This window comes from Diabrotica virgifera, chromosome 1 (genome assembly GCF_917563875.1).
Source record: "Diabrotica virgifera virgifera chromosome 1, PGI_DIABVI_V3a".
NCBI classification, from domain to species: Eukaryota; Metazoa; Arthropoda; class Insecta; order Coleoptera; family Chrysomelidae; genus Diabrotica; species Diabrotica virgifera.
In genome coordinates, this window is record NC_065443.1 from 300,230,242 (window position 1) to 300,256,662 (window position 26,421).

Below are 26,421 nucleotides of genomic sequence, written 5' to 3' on the forward strand. Positions count from 1 at the left end.
TGCCAATTTAAAAACCTTCAAGCGAGCTTTTTCCCTTAACTATGGTTTGTTTTTAAACCAAGAGTAGTAAACTAAAAAGACAGATTCACACCCAAGAAAGTCACTAGAAAAAACACCAAATACTTTTCATATCGACCTTTGATGGTAATTCTACAGTTAAAATATTTCCAATTATTAATGAAACACCCTGTACATATCTATACGCTTATTTTAACTTTCTACAGATCCCGAATTGTTTATTGTTTGACTGGTTTTACGCTGATTTCAAGTAGGTATATATCCCGAATTTTAAATTTTGACTGAGTTTGGGGTGGATTTCCTCCTACAGGGTTAGGAGGAAATTGCTTGAGGTAAAGGAATTTGCTCAATTGCTTAAAAAATATAGTGCGGCACATCATTTTATACTAAAACTAAATATAGATTCCGAATTTCCATGACTGGCTTCAGGGTGGTTTCAACCAGGGGGTTGATTTGTTCAGTTTTTCGGAAATATATAGTGTGACACCTTTTTTAAGATATAAAACTAGATAAAGAATCAGAATTTTCAATAATTGACTGGGTTCGTGGTAGATCCAACCCTAAAGGCTGTATGACACTATACATTTTCTTGTATCATTTCTAATATCGTTTCTGATATGTCAAAAAAATGCATAGTGTCATACACAGATACAAGAAACGATACAAGAATTTGAGTCAGACACGATTCTTGTACAAGAACTGCGCCAATTTCTGCGCAAAGAGCAAAAACGTAAAACCTGCTGGTAAAACATCTAAAATGTCATAATTACTTACTCATAATGGCGGCTTAAATGAAAATGGGATAATGTATTGATGAATTTATTTGTGTTTTTGTACAATTATTTATAAATCTTTTATTGATACTTAATATACCGTTTTGTATGGACTACTGTTCTACTAATAACCATATATTTAGCTCCTAGTAAAGTTCAAACTATAAATTTAGGTTTCATGGTGCATAATTTTTTAATAGACGAAAATACAATAGTTCCTAATTTGGATCAAACTGAAGATAATTCTAATGCAAATATTTTAGCACAAATATCAAAACAAAATAAAAACAAAAATAATCAACCTCAGTCAACGTAAAATTCTGGTTAACATTAAAATGTTAATTATATAAAAATTTATAAATTTTATAAAATATTTAAAATCAGCTGTGTCTGTAGATGCAGTACTACCAGAACGTGACAGGGTGACAAACAAAATTTCGACCAATCACGTGCCGAATTTCATACAATTTTCGATACAAGAACTTGCATAGTGTCATACAGGGCACAAATGCACGTACAAGAAATGATACAAGAAAATGTATACAAGAAACGATATCAGAAACGATATTAGAAATGATGCAAGAAAATGCATAGTGTCATACAGCCTTATAATATAGGTGTTGATTAAAAATAAAATAGTAGGAATGGAAGAAGCTCTAAGATCAGTAAAGGAGGTTGAGTAGTTATTCTGTGGTATGCTTCTTTTCATGAGCATTTTTCAGTGCGTCACAAATGATAGAAAAAAAGGTAAGTCCGTGATAATCCACATTTATGACATTTATTCTAAAGGCCGCGTCCCACCATCAAATAATTTGATCAAACTGGTTTGAACAAACTGAAAGTGACAGTTAGTGACGTCACATCCTGAGTGTTCATTGTGGATAATAATGAAAAATTTTAATTTTAAATAAAGTACAAACAAGTTAGACAACTCAATACAAAAAATTTGATCAAACTAGACTGATAGTGAGAGCACAGATTTTTAGAATTTCAAAAAAACTGCAATTGTGACGTCACTTTGACGTACTTCCGGAGTTTGCTCAAACTGTTTGATCAAATTATTTGATGGTGAGACGCGGCCTTTTCATGACATTTTAGTTAAATCTGACAGTTGACACATTTTGTTTGCAATTTGGCATAAAAACAAATCAATTTTGTTTATTGCATTTATAAAATTGTATTTTCTTTGATTTGTATAGTCTTATAAATTGTACAGATTATATTCGTAGATATATTATATAATTAGTAAATAATTTTTTTTCGATTATAGCGCCATCTATTGACAACTAGAATAAATGTTATAAATGTCACCGACGAAATGTAATCACCGACGTGCGTTTTTTTTCTGTCATACAATTTAATGCGTTAAAAAGAAATCGAAAAACTGTGACGCACTGAAAGATCCTCATGAGAAAAAGTATATGACCCAAGATTCCAAGATAGAATCTTATGAAATGTAATTGTGGACGCCGAACCAGTATGTGATGTATATTACAAGAAACGATATGATACTGTAACTTCACCAATCTTACTGCTGATAACAGCCCTAAAAACTATGCAATAAAATCTCCACCATTTTAAATGTAATATTGTTTATTTTTTCATAATTCACAAATTGATTATTACAATTTCCAAAATATTGCAAATGAAAAATAATAATCTAGATCAACGGTAAACAATTTCAACGACAATATTAAAAAACTTCAATAAGATATACTCTTTTAATAATCTACATCTACATAATAAATTAAACATAAATATAATAAGATATATAACAAACATAAAATATAACTGAAAAATAGTTAAATTCCTTTGTAAAAGGTATACCTATTTACAAAAATCACTAAAAAGTGTTACATCACAGAACAGGACGTTTTCGGAATACTAATTCCATCATCAGTGTTTCTCGCCATAAAACGCCTTCTTCGTATTTCGCATCAAAACTTTTATAAAGTTTTAAAATGTGTTACATTATGTTGTTAAAAATATGTGATGTTTAAAATATTCCTGGGTTTAACCTGAGGCATCACAGGACTACCCCACGCAAATAAATTCATAACGAAGGCACTAGAAGAAACATGAAGGGAATGATGCCCGACTGTCGTGACCCATAAAGAAAAATTAAGCCGAAATACCAAAGAGTTAATAAGAAAGAGGAGACAGCTGACGGAAAAATATGACTCCAATTACACTGAAGAAATTAAATAAAGATATCCACCGATCAATCCAAAACGACATAAGAGAAAACAACGCAAGAGAAATAACTCAAATAATTCAAGAAAACAAAAGTTTAAAAGTTTTGAGACGAAATACGAAGAAGGCGTTTTGAGGCGAGAAACAAAGATAGTATGGTACAGTTAGACCCAAACCCAGACATCCAAAGTGAAAGTTATCCTCCAACACCAAATTGTTCTATATGGTCCACATAATGTTCAGAAAAAAGTCACACCATTTTGAGCGTCGGGTTTGGGGGGGGGGGGGAGAGGGGGGAGAAATCTGCAAATTCGTAGTTTTTTACGTTTTTCGTCAATATTTCTAAAACTAAGCGGTTTAGCATGAACAACCCTCTACACAAAATTGTTCTACATTAAATTTGAAATAAAAAAGGCCTTATGCATAACCCTTCTAAAATGAACGGTTCCAAAGTTACGGAGGTAGTATAGTATAATTGGTCCAAAAAAAGGCCTAACCCATACATCCAAAGTAAAAGTTTTCCTTCAACACCAAATTGTTCTATATGGTTCACATATTGTTCAGTAAAAAGTTACACTATTTTGAGCGTCCGGTTTGGGGGGGGGGGAGATTGGGGAGAAATCGGTAAATTAGTAGTTTTTTTTAGGTTTTTCGTCAATATTTCTAAAACTATGCTTTAGCGCAAGGAATGTTCTATAGCAAAATATTCTACATACAATTTAAAACAAAAAAGGTTGTATACATAATTGTTACAAAATCAACGGTTCCAGAGTTACGGAGGGTGAAAATTGGAGGTTTTCGATACGTTTTATATATACCGATTTCTCCCCCCTCTCCCCCCCCCCAAACCCGACGCTCGAAATGGTGTGACTTTTTTCTGAACATTATGTGGATCATATAGAACAATTTGGTGTTGGAGGATAACTTTCACTTTGGATGTCTGGGTTTTTGGTATAGTTATATCATAAATATTGCCCAAAAAATATAAAAAGTATCGAAAACCTCGAATTTCACCCTCCGTAACTCTGGAACCGTTGATTTTATAACAATTATGTATAGAACATTTTTTGTTTTAAATTTCATGTAGAACATTTTTGTATACAACATTGTTTACGCTAAAGCATAGTTTAAAAATATTGACGAAAAACGTAAAAAAAACTACTAATTTACCGGTTTCTCTCCCATCTGCCTCCCAAACCGGACGCTCAAAATGGTGTAACTTTTTATTGAACAATATGTGGACCATGTAGAACATTTTGGTGTTGGAGGAAAACTTTTACTTTGGATGTTTGGGTTAGGCCTTTTTTTGGACCAGTTATATTATACTACATCCGTAACTTTGCAACCATTCATTTTAGAAAGATTATGCATAGGGCCTTTTTTATTTCAAATTTAATGTAGAACAATTTTGTGTAAAAGGTTGTTCATGCTGAACCGCATAGTTTTAGAAATATTGGCGAAAAACTTAAAAAACTACGAATTTACCGATTTCTCCCCCCTCTCCCCCCCAAACCCGACGCTCAAAATGGTGTGACTTTTTTCTGGACATTGTGTGGACCATATAGAACAATTTGGTGTTGAAGGATAACTTTCACTTTGGATGTCTGGGTTATGCCATCTTTTGGATCAACTATACTATTGGCTCCGTGCGTCTCCCCTCTACGTACAGTCACGTGATACGCTGTCAAGATTTTGTAAGGACGTTTTAACATTGAGTCTTATGGGATTATTTTGTTAAACTTGAATATTTTATTTTGTAGTGATAATAACCGAATACAATTGTTAGAATTCATTAGTTATTAATTTATACTGTAATTTATAGTGAAACAAAATATTTTCTTTTTCGTTAATAAATATTTATTGACATAAATTGCGATAGTGAGGTTATGCATACAAAATCAAACTGATAATAAATATTGGAAAGTGAAGAATTTATAGTGCGTTTTTATTTTCTGTTTATATTAATACATAATATCACTAGCGTGACACGACATTTTTTTAAATGTCTCATTTAAACATACACAAAGCGTCCTTATAAAATTTCAAAAAACCGCCACCATGAGCAGGTCGGTCGATTTTGCTTTGACACTTTGTTAACGCTCAGAGCGAATACTAAGATGCAACATTGCTACGGATAGAACCGAAATCCTCAAGGTTGTCCAATCGTTTTATCGCGAAATGTATGAGAGCACCAACGAAAGGCAAGATCAGTCCCTGTCCAAAATAACAAACCAGGGATCAGAATTAATGCCAGAAGTAACACCATATGAAGTTAAAACGGCACTTTCAGAAATGAAAAATAATAAATCCCCTGGCGATGACGGAATAGTGATCGAGGCAATCAAAACAAGGTGGAAATAAAATTATTCAGGCTTTGGTCAAACTTTTCACCGAATGCATTTACCAAGGAAAACCCCCTTCTTAATGGAACAATGCAGTCATTGTTTTATTACACAAGAAAGGTGACATACAGATCTCAAAAACTACCATCCTATCAGTTTGCTATCACATGTATATAAACTTTTCACAAAAATTATCAAAAAAAAAGACTGGAGGCTAAGTTAGACTTCTATCAGCCTAGAGAACAAGCTGGATTTAGATCTGGATATAGCACTAACGACCATCTACTGGTAATAAAAAACCTGATAGAGAAGTCTGCGGAATACAACAAACCATTGGCACTGATATTCGTAGACTACGAGAAAGCATTTGATACCATAAGCCAGCAGAAAATGTTAAAAGCATTGACAGAATGCCGAATAGACCATCGCTACACTAAAGGCCCCGTCTCACCATCAAATAATTGACAGTTATTTGATCAAACTTGACAGTTAGTGACACAAAGTGACAGTTAGTATGTATAGTTTGTGTCACTAGTCAAGTTTGACTGTCAAGTTTGATCAAATAACTGTCAATTATTTGATGGTGAGACGGGGCCTTTACATGATCAAATATATCTACCAAAAGGCAACGGCTAGCGTAAGACTATCTGAACTCTCTCTTCAATACTGATCCCCCGGAGGGAGTGTAGTGGTCGACGTGACGTCGTGTTTTGTCCGTCTCCGTCTTTATCAACTTTATAAGGAAACACCCCTGTCAGACTTCATTAGAATACAAAAATTGTAATGGACCGGACATGTGCTAAGATAGGCTACCAAAAAGAGCACTAAGCGTTAGAATGCAGGAAAAGAGACCGGTTGGAAAGCCAAGAAAGTGCTGGGATGCTGGGAAGACACAGTAAATAGCGACGCACAAGCCCTTTAGGAGTCCGTGTATGGAGAAGAGCAGCCACAGACAAACAAGGGTGAAGGCAAAAAATAAAAGAGATCAAGGCTCAATTTGGGCCGAAGTGCCGTAGAAGAAGAAGAAGTGTATATGAAGTGGAAGGTTTTTATCCAGTATGCGTTTTGATATGTGCTTTTAATTGAAACTTCATTGCAAACCTTTTGGTGCAAATATCACATGTCAAAGGTTTTTCTCCAGTGTGGGTTCTCAAATGTTGTTTTAAATAAGAATCGTTTGAAAACCCTTTGGAACATACGATACATATGGAAGGTTTCTTACCAGTATGCACCACTGTATGTCTCGTTAAGTGCAGCTTGTTTGAAAATTTTTTTGTGCACGTACCGCAAGAAAAGATATTTTCTTCAGTGTGCACTCTCATATGTGACTTTAAATTATATTTTTGAGTAAATTGTTTATGGCAAACTTCACACTTATAAGGACATTCTCCAGTGTGGGTCCTCATATGTTCTTTTAAATAAGAATTGTTCGAAAACCCTTTAGAACATACGATACATATGGAAGGTTTTTTGCCAGTATGCACCACCGCATGTCTCGTTAAATGCCGCTTGTTTGAAAATTTTTTTGTGCACATCCCGCAAGAAAAAATATTTTCTCCAGTGTGCCCTCTCATATGTGATTTTAGGTTATATTGTCGAGTAAATTGTTTAGGACAAACGTCACACTTGTAGGGACATTCTCCACTGTGTCGTCTCATATGTTTTTTTAAACTCCAACTATATGAAAACTGTTTGGAGCACACTTTACAGGCAAATGGTTTGTCTTGAGTGTGAGTTATTATATGTAACTTTAAATTGTAACTTCCTGAAAACTGTTTGCTACATATTTCACATACGAATGGTTTTTCACCAGTGTGCACTCTCATATGTCTTTCAAATTGAACACTTTGTGCGAACTGTTTGGTGCAAACTTCGCATACAAAAGGTTTTACAGGGCTATGCACTCTCATATGCATTTTAAAAGAGGAATTAAACGGAAACTTTTTGTTGCATATGTCGCATATAAACGGTTTCTCCTTCCCAAGAATTGCCATGTGTTGTTTTAACTTTTTGGTGCCAATTTCGCTTTCACAAAGCGTTTCTTCAGTACTCACTTTACTAGGGACAGCTAGATATTGGTTCAATTTTGTGTTGCTTTTAACATGATCTTTCAAAATGTTTCGGGCATCAGTTTGTATGTCTACACATAATAAACCTAAAACAATAGTAATCTATTAAATCAATATTATAGAAAAAAATAACAAAATAATAATGTGTGAATGAAGAGTGGCAAACCTATGCAGTGTAGTGAAAAACACAAAATACATTTTATTTTTTGAAGTTATACTTCTTTAGACGTGATTGAGAGTAAATGTAAATGTGCGCGAATTCATCAAAATTTTTTAGCTCTATGTGCAGATGAACGTTACATATTTGGTCTGATTGGGCATTGCAATAACCTGTCACAAAATAATTCAATATGTCGGCTGTGGGTAAACAAATACTCTACAATAGATGGCTTGCCACTAAATCAGCTCAACACAGAGAAGAATATGTATGCTAAATGTGTATACTGACTTTTCCAAAGCTTTCGACAAAGTTATTCATGAGCTCTTGATTCATAAACTTTATTTATACGGAGTTGATGGCGTTATATTGAAGTGGCTCAAGAGCTATCTTAAGCAAAGATCGCAAATTGTCAGGGTTAATCATTACTATTCTCATACCATCTCTGTTACCTCAGGTGTACCACAAGGATCACACTTGGGACCTCTGTTGTTTAATATACACTGAGGTGCAAAAAAATCGATCCACTAAAAATTTGGTAATTTTTGATGTTTTGAATTTCCTAAACCTGTTGTCCGATTTAAGTGATTTTTTACCACGTTATAGCCTTATCCATTGACAATATAGATGTAATAATATTGTTGCTAGACAGTTAAACTGTCATTGTATACCGGGTGTACAAATCAAACTGTGTTTTTTCTCAAAGTTCGCATCAGCCTGTGGACTATTTTAGCATTTATAAAATACTGAAATTAAAACCCAACTATAGCCTCAGGTTTTCTTAACATTTTTTATTTTGATTCATTCGCTTATGTTGAATAATAAAAAAGTTAGGTACTTTAACAACTGGCCATGTTCGTCATCAGTACAGGGTGTTTCTAAATAAGTGCGACAAACTTTAGGGGTAATTTGACATGAGAAAATAATGACAATTTGTTTTATAATCATATGTCCGCAAACGCTTCGTTTCCGAGATACGGATTGTTTAATTTCTTTTTTACAAACTGACGATTTATTTATTGCTTTAAAACCAGTTGAGATATGCAGATCAAATTCGGTGGGTTTTAAAACGTAGTTATTGCACATTTTTTGACATACAATTAAGAATTTTATATTCACCATTGTATGTCAAAAAATGTGCAATAACTACGTCTTAAAACCCACCAAATTTGATTTGCACATCTCAACTGGTTTTAAAGCATTAAGTAAATCACCAGTTTGTAAAAAAAATTGAACATCCCGTATCTCGGAAACGAAGCGTTTGCGGACATATGATTATAAAGCAAATTGTCATTATTTTCTCATGAACAATAACCCCTTAAAGTTTTGTGCAAATATTTTAGAAACACCCTGTATTGATGACGAACATGGCCAGTTGTTAAAGTACCTAACTTTTTTATTATCCAACATAAGCGAATGAATCGAAAGACAAAATGTTAAGAAAACCTGAGGCTATAGTTGGGTTTTAATTTCAGTATTTTATAAATGCCAGAATAGTCCACAGGGTGATGTGAACTTTGAGAAAAAAACACAGTTTGATTCGTACTCCCGGTATACAATGATAGTTTGACTGTCTAGCAACAATATTATTACAGAGATATTGTCAATGAATAAGGCTATAACGTGGTAAAAAATCACTTAAATCGGACAACAGGTTTAGGAAATTCGAAACATCAAAAATGACCAAATTTTTAGTAGATCGATTTTTTTGCACCGCAGTGTATTTATCAATGATCTAATACCCTGTTTCCAAGTAAGTGAAACTTTGTTATTCGCAGATGATTTAAAATGTTTTAAAATAATCATATGTGAGGCTGATGCACTTAGGGCCGGTTGTTCGAACGCTAATTAACAATGATCACTATCAAATATTTAATTACTGTCACCAAAACTGTCAATGTCAATTTTTATTGGGTTGCTGAAAACATAATTGATTAAAATTATGAGATTAGTTAATCAATTAACATAACAATTATTAACATAACTGATTAAGTAATTTCATATTATGTTTTCAGGAACCCAAACCAAGTTGACATTTACAGTTGGTGACAGTAATTAAATATTTGATAATGATCATTGTTGATTAGCTTTCGAACACCCGGCCCTTAGTCTACAAGGTGATATTGATCGCCTATCTAACTGGAGTATGCAAAATGGTATGTGTTTGAATGCATCCAAATGCCATATTCTTCGTTTTCATCGAACTCATCATCCAATCATCTTCGAATATAGTATAAATATTAATAAATAATTTCTGCCTCTAAAACTAAGGATCTAGGTGTGATCCTTGACTCAGCCCTTAGCTATAAATCACACATTTCCAGTACATTACAGATGTCTATGAAGAAGATGCTTGGCTTTATAAAGAGAACCACCAGAGACTTTACTAACATCGCAGCTATTAAATCCCTTTATTTCTCCCTGGTTAGATCTCATTTTGATTACTGTTCCACAAATTGGCCCCCCTATTACTTTACTCATAAACTGAAACTTGAGGCTGTCCAACACAATTTTCTGAGATATACTGCCACTCAGATGCATGTAACTACGACTATTCTGCATTAGAGCGCATACTGAACTTACCTCCTCTTGAGGTACGCAGAGAGACTTAATAATTCTATTCAAAATTATCAACAGGCTGTGTAACTGCCCCGAGCTTCTCTCCAAAATATCTCTATTTGTCCCCAGTCGTTCGACTATTTTATGTTTCTTTTCATAGATTCAATTATTCTTAGAACACATTTATTCCTAGAACTCTTTGATTAGCTAACTCATTAAATAACCTCGAAATTTTTAATATATCAGTTTCCTGCTTTAAAAATCATATTTCTTCCCTAACTTTTTAATACATTCGGCCAGAGCTTTTGTATTGTGATTGTTGTTACATGACCTGTATGTATTACATAACTCAAAACCGTCATACCTTGGAACATTTCTGAATTAATTTATGTGTTATCTTTTGTTTGTAATTGTACTGACCTATATGTAATCTTATTCTTTTTTTCTTTTTTGTAGCTGTACTACTCATAGAATTATTTTTTCTCAAACCACTTTGTTATGTTATATTATGATAATTTAGAACACTGTAACATTTATATCTGAATAGGGCTTGCCCGTAAATAAATAAATAATATCAAACAAAAATAGGGAGTTACGAAGAAGGATTAAAATAGAAAAAATCTTACTTGGCAACAAAAATGCAATCAAATAGAAAACCTAATAGGAGGTACTCAATCCACAGAAGCAGAAGCATAGAGAACTGTCAGAAGATTAAAAGCTTCTACGCACAGATCCCTATACCAGAATGGAGTAACCACTATGAAAAATTGCTTACCGAAAATAGACCAGAATACACAAGCATGAACCCCTAATCAAGTAACAAAGAAATAGATAGAAGCATCGATATATCAGACGAGTAAACAAGGACAGTGTTAATTCAGAATGAAAAATGGCCGATCACCTGGTCCAGAAATCATCCCAGAACTTCTGAAGGCAGGAGGCCCCTGCCTGATGAACAGAATTACACAGATTATGAATTGCTGCTGTAACCAAATACAGATTCAAAGATTCAAAAATTCAGATATTGCTGTAACTACATTTTGCACTTTAGCAAAAATTTAAACAATAAAATTAGACAGAACATAGGCCATGAAATAATAGGAGAAGATCAGAGTGGATTCACACCAGACAGATCTTGTACAGAAAACCTTTTTGTTTTGCAACAACTGGCAGAAAAATTTGTATCCGTAGGAAAAGAATTACACTTAGCTTTTGTTGACTTAGAAAACGCATATGACACGGTTCCTAGAACAAAGCTGTGGAAAGCCTTGAAAGACATGATTATTGACAACCACCTTTTGCAGATTCTCATAGAAATGTACCTATCATATAGGAAAAAGATCATTTTTAAAGACACATTTTAAGAATGCCTGAAGAACCTTGGCTTAAACAAATCAGTGGAGACCACTTCAATGGGGACCACCAGGAAGAAGAAAGTGGGGTAGACCGTGAAGGTCGTGGAATGAGAGCATCAGGAGATCGCTGTATGATCTCAATTTACAAGAAGACAATGCCTTGGACACAGAAGGGATGTTTTAGGACAGTTTGGCAAATATTGACGAGAATACGCAAGCTGCTGTTAACAATTGAATAATAATTATTGTAACAAAATTATACCCGTAATAAATAATAATACACTTACCTTCTTCCTGCAACAGTAAAGCAACATCTTCATCTTGTTTTATTTCAGTTTTTATAGGATGTTCCTTTACATCCAAATAACCAAATGTATCATCTGTACTTTCCTCCAATGGTTCCTCTTTAATCTCTATTTTAAAGCCATCCAGAGCAACATTAACATCCTCATTATATAGTTCTGTTTCAGAAGTTATCTGACCAACTTCTTGTTTTACTTCCATCATCGATTATTATTAATTTTAAAATTTTAACAATAATTGTTTACAAAACGAAATAAAATCATATGATTTTGTTATGAAACCCTGAAACGTGTTGACAAGACATGTCATAAATGTGTCATAAGGTACTTGTTTGTGGCGCCCCCGCCCCCGCAGTTACAGCTCCTGTCAATTTCGTGGACGCTCAACCAATCAAAATCAACATCCTTTGCCATGACTGACATATGACATGACCAAAACATGACATAAAAGCAATGTCCATGTCATATAAAAATAAAATAAATATTGATCCTTTAATCCTTTTGCCATTACCAAATTTTCTATCTTAAATCATAATAAGATAAATTCAACCAAATGTCTGAATGTCTCCACCATACTTGTTCTGACTAACTTGCATGACCACTGTAACAGTACCTAACTGTAAAAATTTTTTAGCAAATTTAGATTTCTACCTTCATCTAGTCTATGCTCCTCGTAGCATCCTAGTAGAATCAGGGAATGGAGGAATGAAAGTATTTTATAAATTTTCATTATAATTCATTCAGCTTATATGTTAGCTATGGAATTTAAAGTTGAAATTGAGGAACACTTTGTTGAATATAGCCAAAAAGATGCAGAGGGCCAGCCAACCACATCCAAAGATCTGGAAAACTGGAAAAATGAAGTAAAACTAGAAAATAATTCGGGTAAGACAAGTAGTAAAAATAAGTGTTAAATAATGTGGTAGGTATACTTATATCTATCTATTTAATCAGCCTTAAATCCATAGGCCTTGCCTGTTAACACGATCCGTGCGGATGGCATACATGTGAGCCACATGATACCTTCACTAATGTGCGGACGGCGCACGTGTATGCCATTGATTATACACATTTTAAATAGGTATTTTTTTTGTCAGTCATGAATGTACGTCTTAGTATCAGACACCTGCATGTAATGTGTTAATTTCCATTGGTCTCTATTCTGGGCGATCTGCATCCATTCCTCTCCTGCCATTCTCTTAAGGTCGTCCATCCATATCATCTGTGATCTTCCTCTTTTTATTTTCTGTTCCCATGGTCGCCAGTGTAGAATTTGCTATTCCATCTTTCATCTTTTTGCCGCAGAGTGTGGCCAATGATGTTCTCCTTTGTGAAAGTCCATGTTTGTGAGCCATACCTATGTGAAAATTAGGGGTACGGAATTTTCACAAATAAAAAACATGAATTTCGCATTTACTTTTTTTATAATTACAAAATTTCGCATTTATTTTTAACTACGAGTAAAACAACAAAAAACATTAATTAAAAGCTAACATCATTGTAATTTCGACATTCGACTCTAAGAGCTGTTCTTCGATCTGTCACTACAATATTATATGATGAAAGATCCTTCTGTTTCAACACGTGTTACAACAATAAACAATCCTTTCAAAAATTACAATAGAAAACTTTCCATAAAATCTTTCCATACCTTCGTAACTACCTACTTATTTAGGGGTGAGTTGAGCACCTGCAGGTATTTTGCGGAAATAAACAAAAACTCCATATTTCGCATTTATGTTCAAAATTTCGCCGAAATTCGCATCTATTTTGTAAAAACGAAAATTTCGTACCCCTAGTGATAACTGATAATGTACTGGTTGAATACTTTCGTTGTCATTTATTGAGGGTACTTTTAATTTTTTAGAATAAGTAATAATATGATAGTTTACCAAATGATGCCCATGATAATCTCGTTCTTTTTATTTCTTCTGTGTGATTGTCTCTGTTCAGCTTTATTATCTGTCCTAGGTATATGTATTCTGTCACCTGCCCTAATTTATTCTGTTTTACTACTATTTCTAATTTGTCTTCTTGGTTTGTCATAGTCTTGGTTTTACTATAGTTCATCTCTAGATCTACCTGTCACTTTTCTATTAGTTCCTCAAACATCTTCTGTAACTCCTCCTACTTATCGGTTATCAGGACTATATCGCCTGCATATCTCACGTGGTTCAAGAGCTGTCCATTTATTTTTAATCCATATGTTTCCCATTCTACTTTTTTAAATATGTCTTCCATAGCCTGATTGAACAATTTTGGCGATATTGTGTCTCCTTGCCTGAGTCCTCTTTCCAGTTTTATTGGCTCTGTAGAGTGTCCATCTGTCAATTTTATTGTGGTACTCTCGTTTGTGTATATGTTTGTTATTAAGTCCGTGCACCTATAATCAATTCTGTCGTTCTATAGTGAGTTTTGGATGGCCCAATGTTCAATGCTGTCAAATGCCTTTTGGAAGTCTATGAATGCCATGTATAACGGGATTTGATATTCATTCAACTTTTCAAGTAGGTATTTTTACTGTTAGCAGGTGGTCACTAGTGCTAAAATCCTTTCTGAATCCCGGTTGTTCTCTTACCTGATATACTTATACCATTGTTTATATAGGGATAGTTGGTCAACCCAATAGGAAAATTTGTTTGATTCAAATTGAGACAGTCACCAGATGTCCCCACAATTTCTGTCACGGTCGCAACATCAAAATGCATAGACACCAAGTTGGATATGATCCTATTCATAACACCCCAACTCGCATACGTATTAAGAAAAATAAATATATATGGAAGAATATATTTAGAAATTGAATTAATGATGTCATGCTATTATATATGTAATCTATAGTAGCATGACACCATTAATTCAATTTCTAAATATATTCTTCCATATATATTTATTTTTCTTAATACGTATGCAAGTTGGGGTGTTATGAATAGGATCGTCTCCAACTTGGTGTCTATGCATTTTGACGTTGCGAATCTGACAGAAATTGTGGGGACATCTGGTGACTGTCTCAATTTGAATCAAACAAATTTTCCTATTGGGCTGACCAACTATCTCCCTATATAAACAATGCTTATACATATTGATGGATTCGACCGTTACTTGATGGAAGTTCATTTTATCTAACAATAAAACACTGAAAACGTTTGTTTTCTATACTTCCACAAAATTTTATTTATTTATTTATTTATTTATTTTACGGGCAAGCCCAATTCTACAAAAATACATAGTGTACAGAAAAAAACAATAACATAATATAATATAAAAAACAGACATACAGAAATATAAATATAATATTAGAAGTAAATATGTACTATGAAATAATATCATAAAACCAAGTTAACAAATTACAAAACCAAGTTAACAAATTACAGACGCTTCACTCAAATATTGATCCCATCTAAATTTCTTTTAAAACGACTGATGGAGTTGTCGAACAGTTGTAAATTGCAAAGGGAGTTTGCTAAATTCAAGACTCTGGGTACGAATGAAAAAAGTGAATAATTAAACCTGTGGAATGGTACATAAAATGTTCGCACTTGTCTAGTGGTGCGAGGTGGTACAAACAGTGCGATCTTATTAAGTAGTTGAGAACAACTGCATATACCATTTAAGATCTTGAATAATAGCAAAAGGTCCCTTTGTTTTCTCCTGCTTGCAAGAGAAGGGACCTGCAGTTGATGCTGCCATACAGCGTAATCTTGATAGGTATTTTATTATATCTAAGTGACTACAGCTGTTTCGGCGGAGTGCCTTTCTCAAGTAATATAGTTTACAATGTGTTTGCCTTTTTAATCTTCAACTGAAGAGGTTGAGGAGTGGGGAGCTGTTTGTCTCGAGTTGGTCATTCAGAATTATATCTGTATTTTTCAGTTTATTAATTTCCATAGATTCTAAAAAAGATAGGCCTTAAGATAAATAAAGGCCTTAAGCTATCTTTTTTAGAATCTATGGAAATTAATAAACTGAAAAATACAGATATAATTCTGAATGACCAACTCGAGACAAACAGCTCCCCACTCCTCAACCTCTTCAGTTGAAGATTAAAAAGGCAAACACATTGTAAACTATATTACTTGAGAAAGGCACTCCGCCGAAACAGCTGTAGTCACTTAGATATAATAAATTTTGTGGAAGTATAGAAAACAAACGTTTTCAGTGTTTTATTGTTAGCTTATACATATATTTTGTATTTATTAGAAATGGGACTGAAAGCCGAAATTAAGGAAGAGTTTCCAGAGGGTTGTCAAGAATTTAATATAGAGAGTCAGCTATTTACTTCCTCAGATCTTGAAAACTTGATTAACAAAACAGATGAAGATAACTCAGGTGAGAGAAGTGATAAAAATACAGTTGTTCCAACAGATCTTTGCAATGCATGAAATTATTCAAGAGTTATTTTGTATACAGGTCTTTTTTTTACTTACAGAAACTAGTATCGCAAAATTAAACCGTTTTTCCATAGAAACCACAATAAGTTAAACAAGAATAAGCGATATGGCCTACGGATATGGCACATTATTTACAAAGAATTTTGACATTTGTTGTATTTAAAAGTGGTTTTTCATGTTATTTCAACTTTTATTCTTTGTACATTTCATTGTAATTTTTATTTTCAAACATAATTATTAGAACGACTGATTGCTGTCTTATTTGATTACTGAGTGTAATTATTTATTTTTAAGCTAATGAGACAAGTATTATTTTTTAACCTACAAATTGTCATTATACTACATGAGTCTGGCTATAGTTATGATGAACAGAAAACTTATTTGTTTATTTTCGAAATCACTGTTTAACTTTTTGTTTTCTTTTAAATATATTTATTTTTATATTAGTAATAGTCGGTAGAGTGTTCAAGCTGTTTAATGTTAAGTCCATCATTCTCCTCAATTGCGAAAAAAAGTACAATAAAATAATTTTATACATCTTATGAGATAATAGCCATTACATTGACAGTACATGACATGCTGACATATGTTTCACACAATGTTTTGATTTAACTTGTTTACAAATCAATTATTACGTTTGGGCAAAGATCCGTTGAAACAATTGCATGTAGGGAGAACTTACTTTTATACATTTCACTTTAATTATATGAGATAAATTTTTCCTACAACTTAGTTTGTGGTAAAGTCTCATTAAAAAAACATATTAATCAGAAATTTTCATATTTGCTCCATGGTAGGTTCTGGGAGAGACATGATAGTGCTTACTTATTATATAATAAACTGCACATTTATTTTTATTTAATTTTACCATATTTTAAAAATATTGTTTTGTAGAAAACTTACTGTAATAAAATTGGCCTGCTTTTGAAAACTTTTTTTATGATGTGAAGAGCTTTTTAGGTGATTTTATAGATTTAACCCGGGAACAGTCGCACTCACTTCTTTTATGCCAGCAGTCGTGCGTTAGATTTTATCTAGCAATACGAATATAAATTCGAATTTACAACAAATTTTTATTTTACAGTATTTTTATTTACTTGTTATGTTAGAAATGTTATTTCTAACAATTATTAATGCTAATTGGTTCTCACCAAAGCCATAAATTCCACAAAAAGCAGAAGAAGAAGAAGAAGAAGAAAAAAAAAATAAAAAAAATAAACCTACGCATTACTACACTCCTCCTCGAGGCACTTACGAGTGGAAAATTATGTTGCAAAATTTTTCATTGAGTTATCACCAAAAAGGGTAAAATGTTAGATTTTTTCTAACGGCACGACTGCTCCCGGGTTAATGCAGGCAATTCAAAATAATCACCCCCTTTTGTACAATCAGGTCAGATTTGTTGGGTATCCCAAATTAAAGAATATATTATTGAAATAAGGATCAGATCTATTTACTACATATTTCTAATATGCTAATATTGTTACAAAGGAACTAAAGTAAAACCTCCGTTAACCGAAATAATTGGGGGGATATCCGTTTCGGATAACAAGAATTTCGGTTAAAAATAAAATTGTTTTTGTATTCTTCTTACAATAAGTAGGCAGTACAGTAGTGTTAAAGTAGACTACCACTGTTTAAAAAAAAATTCGTTTTTTATAATTTTGCATCATTTTTTTGTCAGACAATTATTTTTTTAATAAATAGTAGTGTTCGCGCAGTACAAATCGAACGTATTCAGAGTAAGTTCGGGATTAGTTTCCAATGCGCAGGCGTCAACGTAAACTTATCCTGGACATGCTCAGTAATAGTATATGTCAACGTAAGCTTATCCTGGACATGTTCGCTCCGCGAACAATTTTCGGATTCGTAATGTAATGACGGGTTGCATACATTAAGGTTAGAGAAGGAAGCCTTTTGTTGACTCTTTCTTATTTCGAAATAAATGTCAAAAAAAATGCAAATGCAACAAATTTGTATGTCAACAAAGAGAAAGAGAATAAAAGCAACAGGAAAAGTATTAACTTTCTATTCAATAATTCAATGCCTTTCTTTGAAGTTAGAAATTTGATTAGCGTCTTTCTTTATTATTTCGACAATATAATGTGGTTATTTCCACGCCGAAATCCGGCAATCCACAGTTTTGTAGAGAGTAAAAGATTGTTGATATTTAGATATAAAAATTACCTTTAACTTCCTGGGGGTTGAACATTATCTGAAGGAAGGAATAATTTAGTAAAGCAATCATTTCCAATTTTGATATGTATGTATTGAATTTGATGGGTTGTGGCATTGTGTTGAAATACAAAAATAATGAAATATAACAAGACATAAGAAATAGTTTCAGAATAAGTTTGAAGTGTTCTTTATGTTTCATTATATTTAGTGGAGTCACTGAAGGTTTTCACCTCCGATTTCGTTGAACCTCCATCGATTTTCATGAAAATTGGTGAGTAATTAGAGGATACCTCAAGGAACAAAGGTGACATAATGCCAACTTGCGCTTTTACCCTGGGGGTGGATGCCACCCCTTCTCGGGGGTGAAAATTATTTTATTAAAAATAATACCATAAATCGATAGAGGGACAAATTATAAGCAAAATTTGTTTAATCAAGTTATTAATATAAATCAACACTTTTTGAGTTATTAAAGACCAAATATTTTATTTTTTCGTAAAAAAATGCATGTTTTAAATCGGTTTTTCACGTATAACTCAAAAACTATAAGCTTTTATAAAATAGTTATTATTACTGAAATTAATGATAATAAAAAACTGAATGCATTCCTTACTTAAAGAACTGAACTAATGTTAGTTCACAGTGAGTTATTGGCAATTGAATGTGTATTTTTTTCGACGAGTACTCAAATCTAAGTATTCAAGCTTAAATAACGGGAAAACGATGCAATGTATAAAATATACCTGCTAATAATTTGTCAACGTATTTCGAAATACCTATTAAATGAGCTTCAGAACAAGTTAACAGCATCAAAATTAAGCAAGTTATGATGAAAATAAAAGAACCCTTTCGAATTTTTTAGGAAAAAGTGAAAAATAAAACATACGCCATTTCCACAAAAATCAAAATTTATAATAATCCTTATAATAACTTCTTTATATTAGCGTAAGTAATGATTTCAATAATTTTGACCGGTTTAGAATGCATATTTTCGAAAAAAAAATTTAATTTAAAAAAATCATAATTTTTAAATTTATTGTAATTTTCATATTCTTTTGATAACAACTCCAAAAATACTCAATATACGTAAAAAATGATAAATACCCAAATTTTAGTTTATTCTGTGTCAAATATTTTACCTGTTTTACTATTTCCATAGGGTAATAAATAACCGAGATAGAAACGTTTAAATCTTAAATTTTGCTGTGAAAACCATGCAACCGGGGCCATTTAACCTTTTATTTTTAAAAAAGTGAGGGGTCTAAAAGATTAAATTTAACGTGGTTAAATAGTCCATGGAATTAGTTTCCAAACGGTTTTTAGATAAACCTGATATCCTTAAAATGAACGGAGTTATTAAAAAAAAACAACATTTTTTGGAAAAATTAAAAAAAAAAATAAATTTTAAAAAAGTTTTGGTGCATAAATTTTAATGCTATCAACATGTTCGGGGGCTCATTTAATAGATATTTTTAAGTACTTTGACAAATGTTAAATAAGTTTATATTATAAAATGCATCATTTTCCCGTTATTTCAGCTTGAGTACCTAGATTTTTTTACTCGCCGAACAAAATATATATTCAATTATCTATAACTCACTTTTGGTTAACACTAAAATGTTTTTCTAGTAAAGGATTTATTTCATTTTTTATTAGCTTCAATTTTGGTAATATTAACTTTTTTGCAAAAACTTATAGTTTTTGAGTTATTGATGAAAAATCGGTTAAAAACATGCATTTTTCTCAAGAAAAATTAAAATCTTTGATCTTCAATAACTCAAAAAGTTTTGATTTATTTTAATAACTTTATATAAGTAACAAATTTTCCTTAGAATTTGTCCCTCTATCAAATTATGGGTTATTTTTAATAAAATAAGTTTCACCCCCGAGAAGGAGTGACATCCACCTCCAGGGTAAAAGCGCAAGTTGGCACCATGTCACCTTTGTTCCTTGAGATATCCTCTAACCACTCACCAATTTTCATGCAAATCTATGGAGGTTCAACGAAATCGGAGGTAATAGCTCATATCCACCCCCAGTGACTGCACTAATTCAATAAGAGACTAATTTAACTCATAAATTAAACTGAAAAATAAACCACAAGAATATGTAGGTACTTATAAGCTCATTTAGATAGAAGAAATTAAGTAAAAACAGAGTACAATTTATTGTAATAAATACTACCGTAAAAGATAATTATCGAATATCGAATCAAAATAATACTAGAAAAGGTACCTACTTATTTATAAACATACGAAATGGAAAACATTGACAAAAACAACTGAAAAAGCTTTAATGTAAAAAATATAAAAATTTGTTTGAAGAATATTTAAATGATACAGCACTTTACATAATTTCAAAACTTTAAAAACCAGAATCTACATCTACAAGTTGTTTAACAAAACAATATTTTAGGTTAAGAATTGGAAGGAGTAAGAACAGAATGTCAAGAAATTCTTCCCAAATATTTGGGCGCCTGTGCGAACTTAAAATCCGAAACAAAATCCTCGAACGTCGAGAGCGTATCCCGGACACGTTCAGGATCTTTTTTCTGTACTGCGCGAACACCGAATTAAAAATCCGGAGGGTGTTCAGAGGGAAAGATTTGGACTCCGCGAACGCCCAATTTTGTAATGCGCAGGCGTTCTCCCTCTGGGTATACCCAGGATGCACTGCGCGATCAAAGCTAATATGTATTATTTGAACGCAAAAAAATTAAAATTATGACTTTTGTAATCGCAAAACATAACCTGCCATAATTAACATATTTATGTTGTCTGACTAAAGAAACAAGGCTGTAAATTTGTCTGACAAGTGATAGACAATCTTCAGTAATTAATTATCAATACTGTACTGCGCTAGAATGACATCTTGCGGGTGTCGGAATCAACGATCGCGCCCTTTTTTTTGTCCGACGATAATAATTTATTTTATTCTAACGCATAATATTTTGATTAAAATTAAAAATGATTGTTTTGCAATCACAAATCCTAATCGTGGGGCGTGCAGAAACGAGTCCAACCAGCACTCTGAAATTTTTCAGACAGAGGTAGACTCGCTCAAACGAAGCAATTAAAACCATTTTTAAGACTTTTGTAATCATTTTTGAAAAAGGACGATGTACTGTGGACTAAGTATATCTCCTTTTGCTTGTTCATTATTTTTAAAACATCGTTGTTCATAACCTTATTGATTCAACTTATTTTTAAAATTCTTCTATGGGCCCAGATCTCAAAAGCTTCTATTCTGTCACTTATACTTCATCTAATTTACTTACCGTTGCACGTCATCCGCATCATAGCCTGTGATGTCACATGATACCAACACGAAATATTTAGGCGGTAGGTGTGTTCTTTTTTAGAATGATTTTGCTTAGTATACTGGAATTACAGTCACTAGACAAATTTTATATATATGCGTAGAAATAATATTTGAAGATTTCTATTAATGTTAACCTAAAGAAATACACTTGTAATAATATGTTTCATTTAATTTGTATAAATGGATTATAAACCGTTTTTATGAAGCACATTTGCTCGGAACACACTGTAACTGTAATCGAACGAAGGTGACATTTTAGAATAAATTGGTAACATTTATTTGACAGTTGCGGTGATGACACTTCATATTTGTTTATATTCTTTACTATAAGTATTTGTTTTATTATATTTACTGTTTTTATTATTTACTTCAACGTAAGATTATAATAAAATTTATCTTGAAGTAAAACACTCCTTGGTGTAGTTGGTATATTTTAATAAAAATTTAAAAAACTTTTAAAAATCCAAAAGGATTACGTTCAGATCGTTTTCGGACTTATCAGTCCATCATCAGTGAACTCCCTGTCCTTGCTAAATAGCCACAATGCCAAACGCTGGTTAAGTTGTATGTTCCAACTACATAGTAAAAATTGTAAAAGAATTTGGCCTAAATTGGATGCCAATGGATTACTTTCAGCAACATGATGCTCTACTGTATTACATTAAAAGATTATTTATGTTATTAGGTCTTCATTGAACCACGTTTAGTCTGTAATTATTGATAGACTAAACGTGGTTCAATGAAGACCTAATCACATAAAAAATCTTTTAATGTAATACAGTAGAGCATTATGTTGCTGGAAGTAATCCATTGGCATCCAATTTAGGCCAAATTCTTTTACAATTTTTACTATGTAGTTGGAACATACAACTTAACCAGTGTTTGGCATTGTGACTATTTAGCAATGACAGGGAGTTCACTGATGATGGACTGATAAGTCCGAAAACGTTCTGAACGTAATCCTTTTGGATTTTTAAAATTTTTATTAAAATATACCAATTACACCAAGGTGTGTTTTACTTCAAGTTAAATTTTATTTGACTAGATGGTATACAGCCAACCTTCGGGTATTATCCCGTTTTATGTAAGATTATAACTTAATTCTTGTTTTCTATTTCTAAAGTTTTTTATTTATTTACATTGAATAATAATTTGTTTTGTTGTATAATCCACGTTTACAGTAATTATGTGATCTATTTGATTTAAAATGGATTCAGGATTTTTTTATACTTTGGCAACTATGTCAACTTAGATCTCTGGCGTAGGTAATGACGTGCAACGGTAAGTAAATTAGAGGGACTGTATATCCCTTTTTAATTATTATATCATTCATTCTCACGAAATTGTATTACTCTTTGTTTTGTCCTGTAGTTTCCGCATACAAAAAATTGAATAGTTTTTATTTTCATTTTAGGTACTTCTCAGAATGGAATGGAAATCATGAAAACTGAACTTGCATGCACCACAGAACAAATAAGTGCAAACATTGAAGAAACAACATGTAAAATTTGTTTTAAACAGTTTAACCAAACATGTTCTTTGAAACGACATATGAAAATACACACTGCAGGAAAGCCTTACAAGTGTAAAATTTGTCTTAAGCAGTTCACTCGAGGACACGATTTAAAACGTCATTTAAAAGTGCACACTGGAGAAAAGCCTCACAAGTGTGAAGTTTGTTTAAAGCAGTTCACTCATAAAAGTTATTTGGATGAACATTCGAAAGTTCACACTGGAGAACAACCTTACGCATGTGACATTTGTTTGAAGCAGTTTACTGGATCATGTCATTTGAAAAATCATTTGAGAGTGCACACTGGAGAGAAACCCTACCAATGCGAAATTTGTTCTAAGCAGTTTAGCCAAAAAAATAACTTGAGAAGGCATTTGATGTTTCACACTGGAGAAAAACCTTACAAGTGTGAAATTTGTTTTAAGCAGTTCACTCATAAAAGTTTCTTGGATGAACATACTAAAGTTCACACTGGAGAAAAGCCTCATCAGTGTGAAATTTGCTTTAAGCAGTTTTCTCACAAAGGTCATTTGACTGCACATTTGAGATTGCACACTGGTGAAATGCCTTACAAGTGTGAATTTTGTTCTAAACAGTTTAGTCAAACAAACAGTTTGAAATTACATTTGAGAGTGCATACTGGAGAAAAGCCTTATGCGTGTGAAATTTGTTTTCAGCGGTTTAGTCAAAGAGGTCATTTGAGAACACATTTGAAAGTGCACACTAAACAAAAACCTTACAAGTGTGAAATCTGTTTTAAGCAGTTCAGTCATAAACGTACTTTGGATGAACATACAAAAATTCACAATGGAGAAAACCTTACAAGTGTGAAATTTGTTTTAAGCGATTTGACCAGAGAAGTAATTTGAAAAAACATTTTGAGATTGCACACTGTGGAAATGCCTTACAAGTGTGAAATTTGTTGTAACGTCTCCCCAAACGTATCTACGCTCAGTTCTCCTGCAAAAATGCGAGTAGCCGTGCGCATTGGAGCAATAGGGATGTTCACAAAAAATTTAATAGTTTAAACATGTAAAACGATTAAGAAACACCCTAGGAATAATTGTCTAAATTATAAAGAAAATTAAACAAACCAGTGTTATTCTTTAGGTACCTGTTTGACGTTAGTTCAGGTCATTTTATTTTGTATTTTGTTCTCTTCTTGATTTATCAGGGCTAACGTAGAGTTTTATCGTGAATTTGTTAGTTTAAAGTAATGTAGGACTGTTTCTAAGGAGATATTTTGGGTGGTACAAATAAATACATAAAATAAAAGGTTTTAAAAAAGCTGATTCGTTTAACCTACCTACTGTAGATATAACAATGGTGTCTGATTTCTTGTCATCTTGTAAAGAAATAAATCAACCACAGAGTAGTGAAATGTTTATTTTAATAAACATTTATTGTTTATTTAATGTTTATTTCATTCAAACTTTTTGTTTATTCTAACGGACTTTCGGCCCTCAGTAATAATGTAATCTTTCATTCCGCGTTCAAATTGTTTAAAAATGTTTATTAGTTTTCTCAGGATTCGAAAAAATTAATGCATTTAAATAGCATTTGCCTCAGATTTTGGGCCTACCCCCTTAATAGTAGCGCTTAATAAAATATTTTACAATTAAACCAAAAACTTTTTATGTACAATTTGCTACTAATTTAAATGATGTCTAGTTTATAGGGTCTGTAATAAACCTACTTTATTACTATGTTATGGACACCAAGTATTTTAAACCTCTAGACAAATTGACAGATCATAAAGTAGGAACTTTTTATTTTTGTAAAAAAATTCTTGCTAACCCATTTCGTTGCCTGGATATTTAGAAACAGATATTTAGAAGTCCAAAATACGAAGTTTTCGGCTGTAGGTATTAAGAATCTTTATAATTTTTTTTATAACCAAGCTAACTTAAATCTAAAACATATAGAATTGAGTAAAAATGAGTAATTTAAAAACTCATTTATTTAGGAAAATATCCATAACTTACAATAAAGAAGTGATCTTCACAAGAGAAAAGCTTGGTTTTTATTGATACATACTTCCTTTTTTAATTTTCTTTTTACGTTTTAAATTAGCTGGAACTGTAATGAAAATCTTGTCAGAATTGTTTGTAGAGGCATTTACACACCACGGAACAAAACACCACTTATTTGGTTTCATTTCTACTAATTAAATAAAGAATTGCATACATTCAAATACACTTCGTAAATAAGTATACAAAACTAGTCGTCGATCACAGACGATACGACTGCTGACGTCACACACCGTAGCCTCGCTGCAAGGTACCGTTTTTCTAGCCTCCAAGAAAATCAACATTTTGAACTCATTTATCTTAAAAAATATACATTTTTAAACAGTTTTATGATTGCTACGTTTTTATATACCTTAAAATCTCTTGAATTTAACTATAGTTAAAAATTAGTGAACACCCTATTGGTTGCTTGCTCTTGTTTAAAGTCCCACTTCGACTAACCCGCAAACCCATTTTCTGAGTAAGCATTCCTTTTGTTACAATTTCTGCTTTAATTTTTCTTTGTTCATTTATGTTTTGCAAAAATCCACTTCTTGTTTTTTTCCTTAAAACCTATCGTTTTCACTGCTTCTTTTGTGAATGTTTTCCTAAATTTAATCCATGTTCTTTCTATTGTGTCTCCGCTCATTTCTATGTTCCATTTATCTTTTAATTTAGTGACATATTTGTCTTTTTCTTCTCCTTTGTCAACTTGGGCAACTTTAATTCTTTTCCTATACTGTACGTTTCCTTTCTTCTGTCAGAAGTCTCATTTTTAGCTTCCCCCTCACCAATATATGGTCCAAATCAAAATCTGCGCCTCTTCTGTTTTTAACATCTTGTAACCGTCCTCTCCACTTTTGTAGGATTATTTTGTGATCAATTTGGTTCCTCCATTTGCCACCAGTTGATATCCACGTTTCTTTATGTACTGTCCGACAGGGATTTCGTGAATAGGCGGAGCTTGTACTACGCAGACTGAGAAAACTTTAGGGCAGAGAAAGATGGAGTATACTGGAAGATTTACGCTTAAGTTCACGCTGGAGAATCATTAAAATTTTTACAATGTTGTCAATATGTAGATGATCACAGTAATATTAGTTATTTTTAGTACGATACTATCTAAAGAAATGATATTGTTCCGAAGCTATTTACTTGTGGTATCTGATGAAATTTACTATTTTATTTGGGAATAACCCACAATTTAAGTTTGAAATTAAATTTATTTGACTTTTCGACTT

The 26,421-nt window shown here is 32.4% G+C and overlaps 2 protein-coding genes across 3 annotated transcripts in view; one reads left to right on the forward strand and one right to left on the reverse strand.

The window, feature by feature from the left end:
- Window positions 1-2,443: 2,443 nt before the first annotated feature.
- LOC126885667 (zinc finger protein 501-like) lies at window positions 2,444-12,068 on the reverse strand. The gene is made up of 2 exons (XM_050652363.1): window positions 11,754-12,068; window positions 2,444-7,481 (listed from the first exon to the last, which is right to left on the reverse strand). The coding sequence occupies exons 1-2, from the start codon at window positions 11,971-11,973 to the stop codon at window positions 6,376-6,378; spliced, it is 1,326 nt and encodes a 441-aa protein (XP_050508320.1). The 5' UTR covers window positions 11,974-12,068; the 3' UTR covers window positions 2,444-6,375.
- Window positions 12,069-12,187: 119 nt separating this feature from the next.
- Window positions 12,188-26,421, forward strand: part of LOC126885690 (zinc finger protein 664-like) — a 33,634-nt gene continuing 19,400 nt past the window's right edge. The window contains exons 1-3 of one of the 2 annotated variants that reach the window (XM_050652408.1): window positions 12,196-12,653; window positions 15,969-16,097; window positions 23,073-25,072. In XM_050652408.1, coding sequence (XP_050508365.1) covers window positions 12,518-12,653; window positions 15,969-16,097; window positions 23,073-24,040 — 1,233 coding nt within the window. In that variant the 5' untranslated portion in view covers window positions 12,196-12,517 and the 3' untranslated portion in view covers window positions 24,041-25,072. Of the gene's footprint in view, window positions 12,654-15,968; window positions 16,098-23,072; window positions 25,073-26,421 lie in introns of those variants that run through there. The other variant, XM_050652401.1, reaches the window with a different exon arrangement.

Coding starts and splice junctions, on each gene's coding strand:
- LOC126885667 (XM_050652363.1), bottom strand. CDS start 11,973: ATGATGGAAGTAAAACAAGAAGTTGGTCAGATAACTTCTGAAACAGAA. Junction 7,482..11,753: donor TTTACTGTTGCAGGAAGAAG/GTAAGTGTATTA, acceptor CTATTGTTTTAG/GTTTATTATGTGTAGACATA.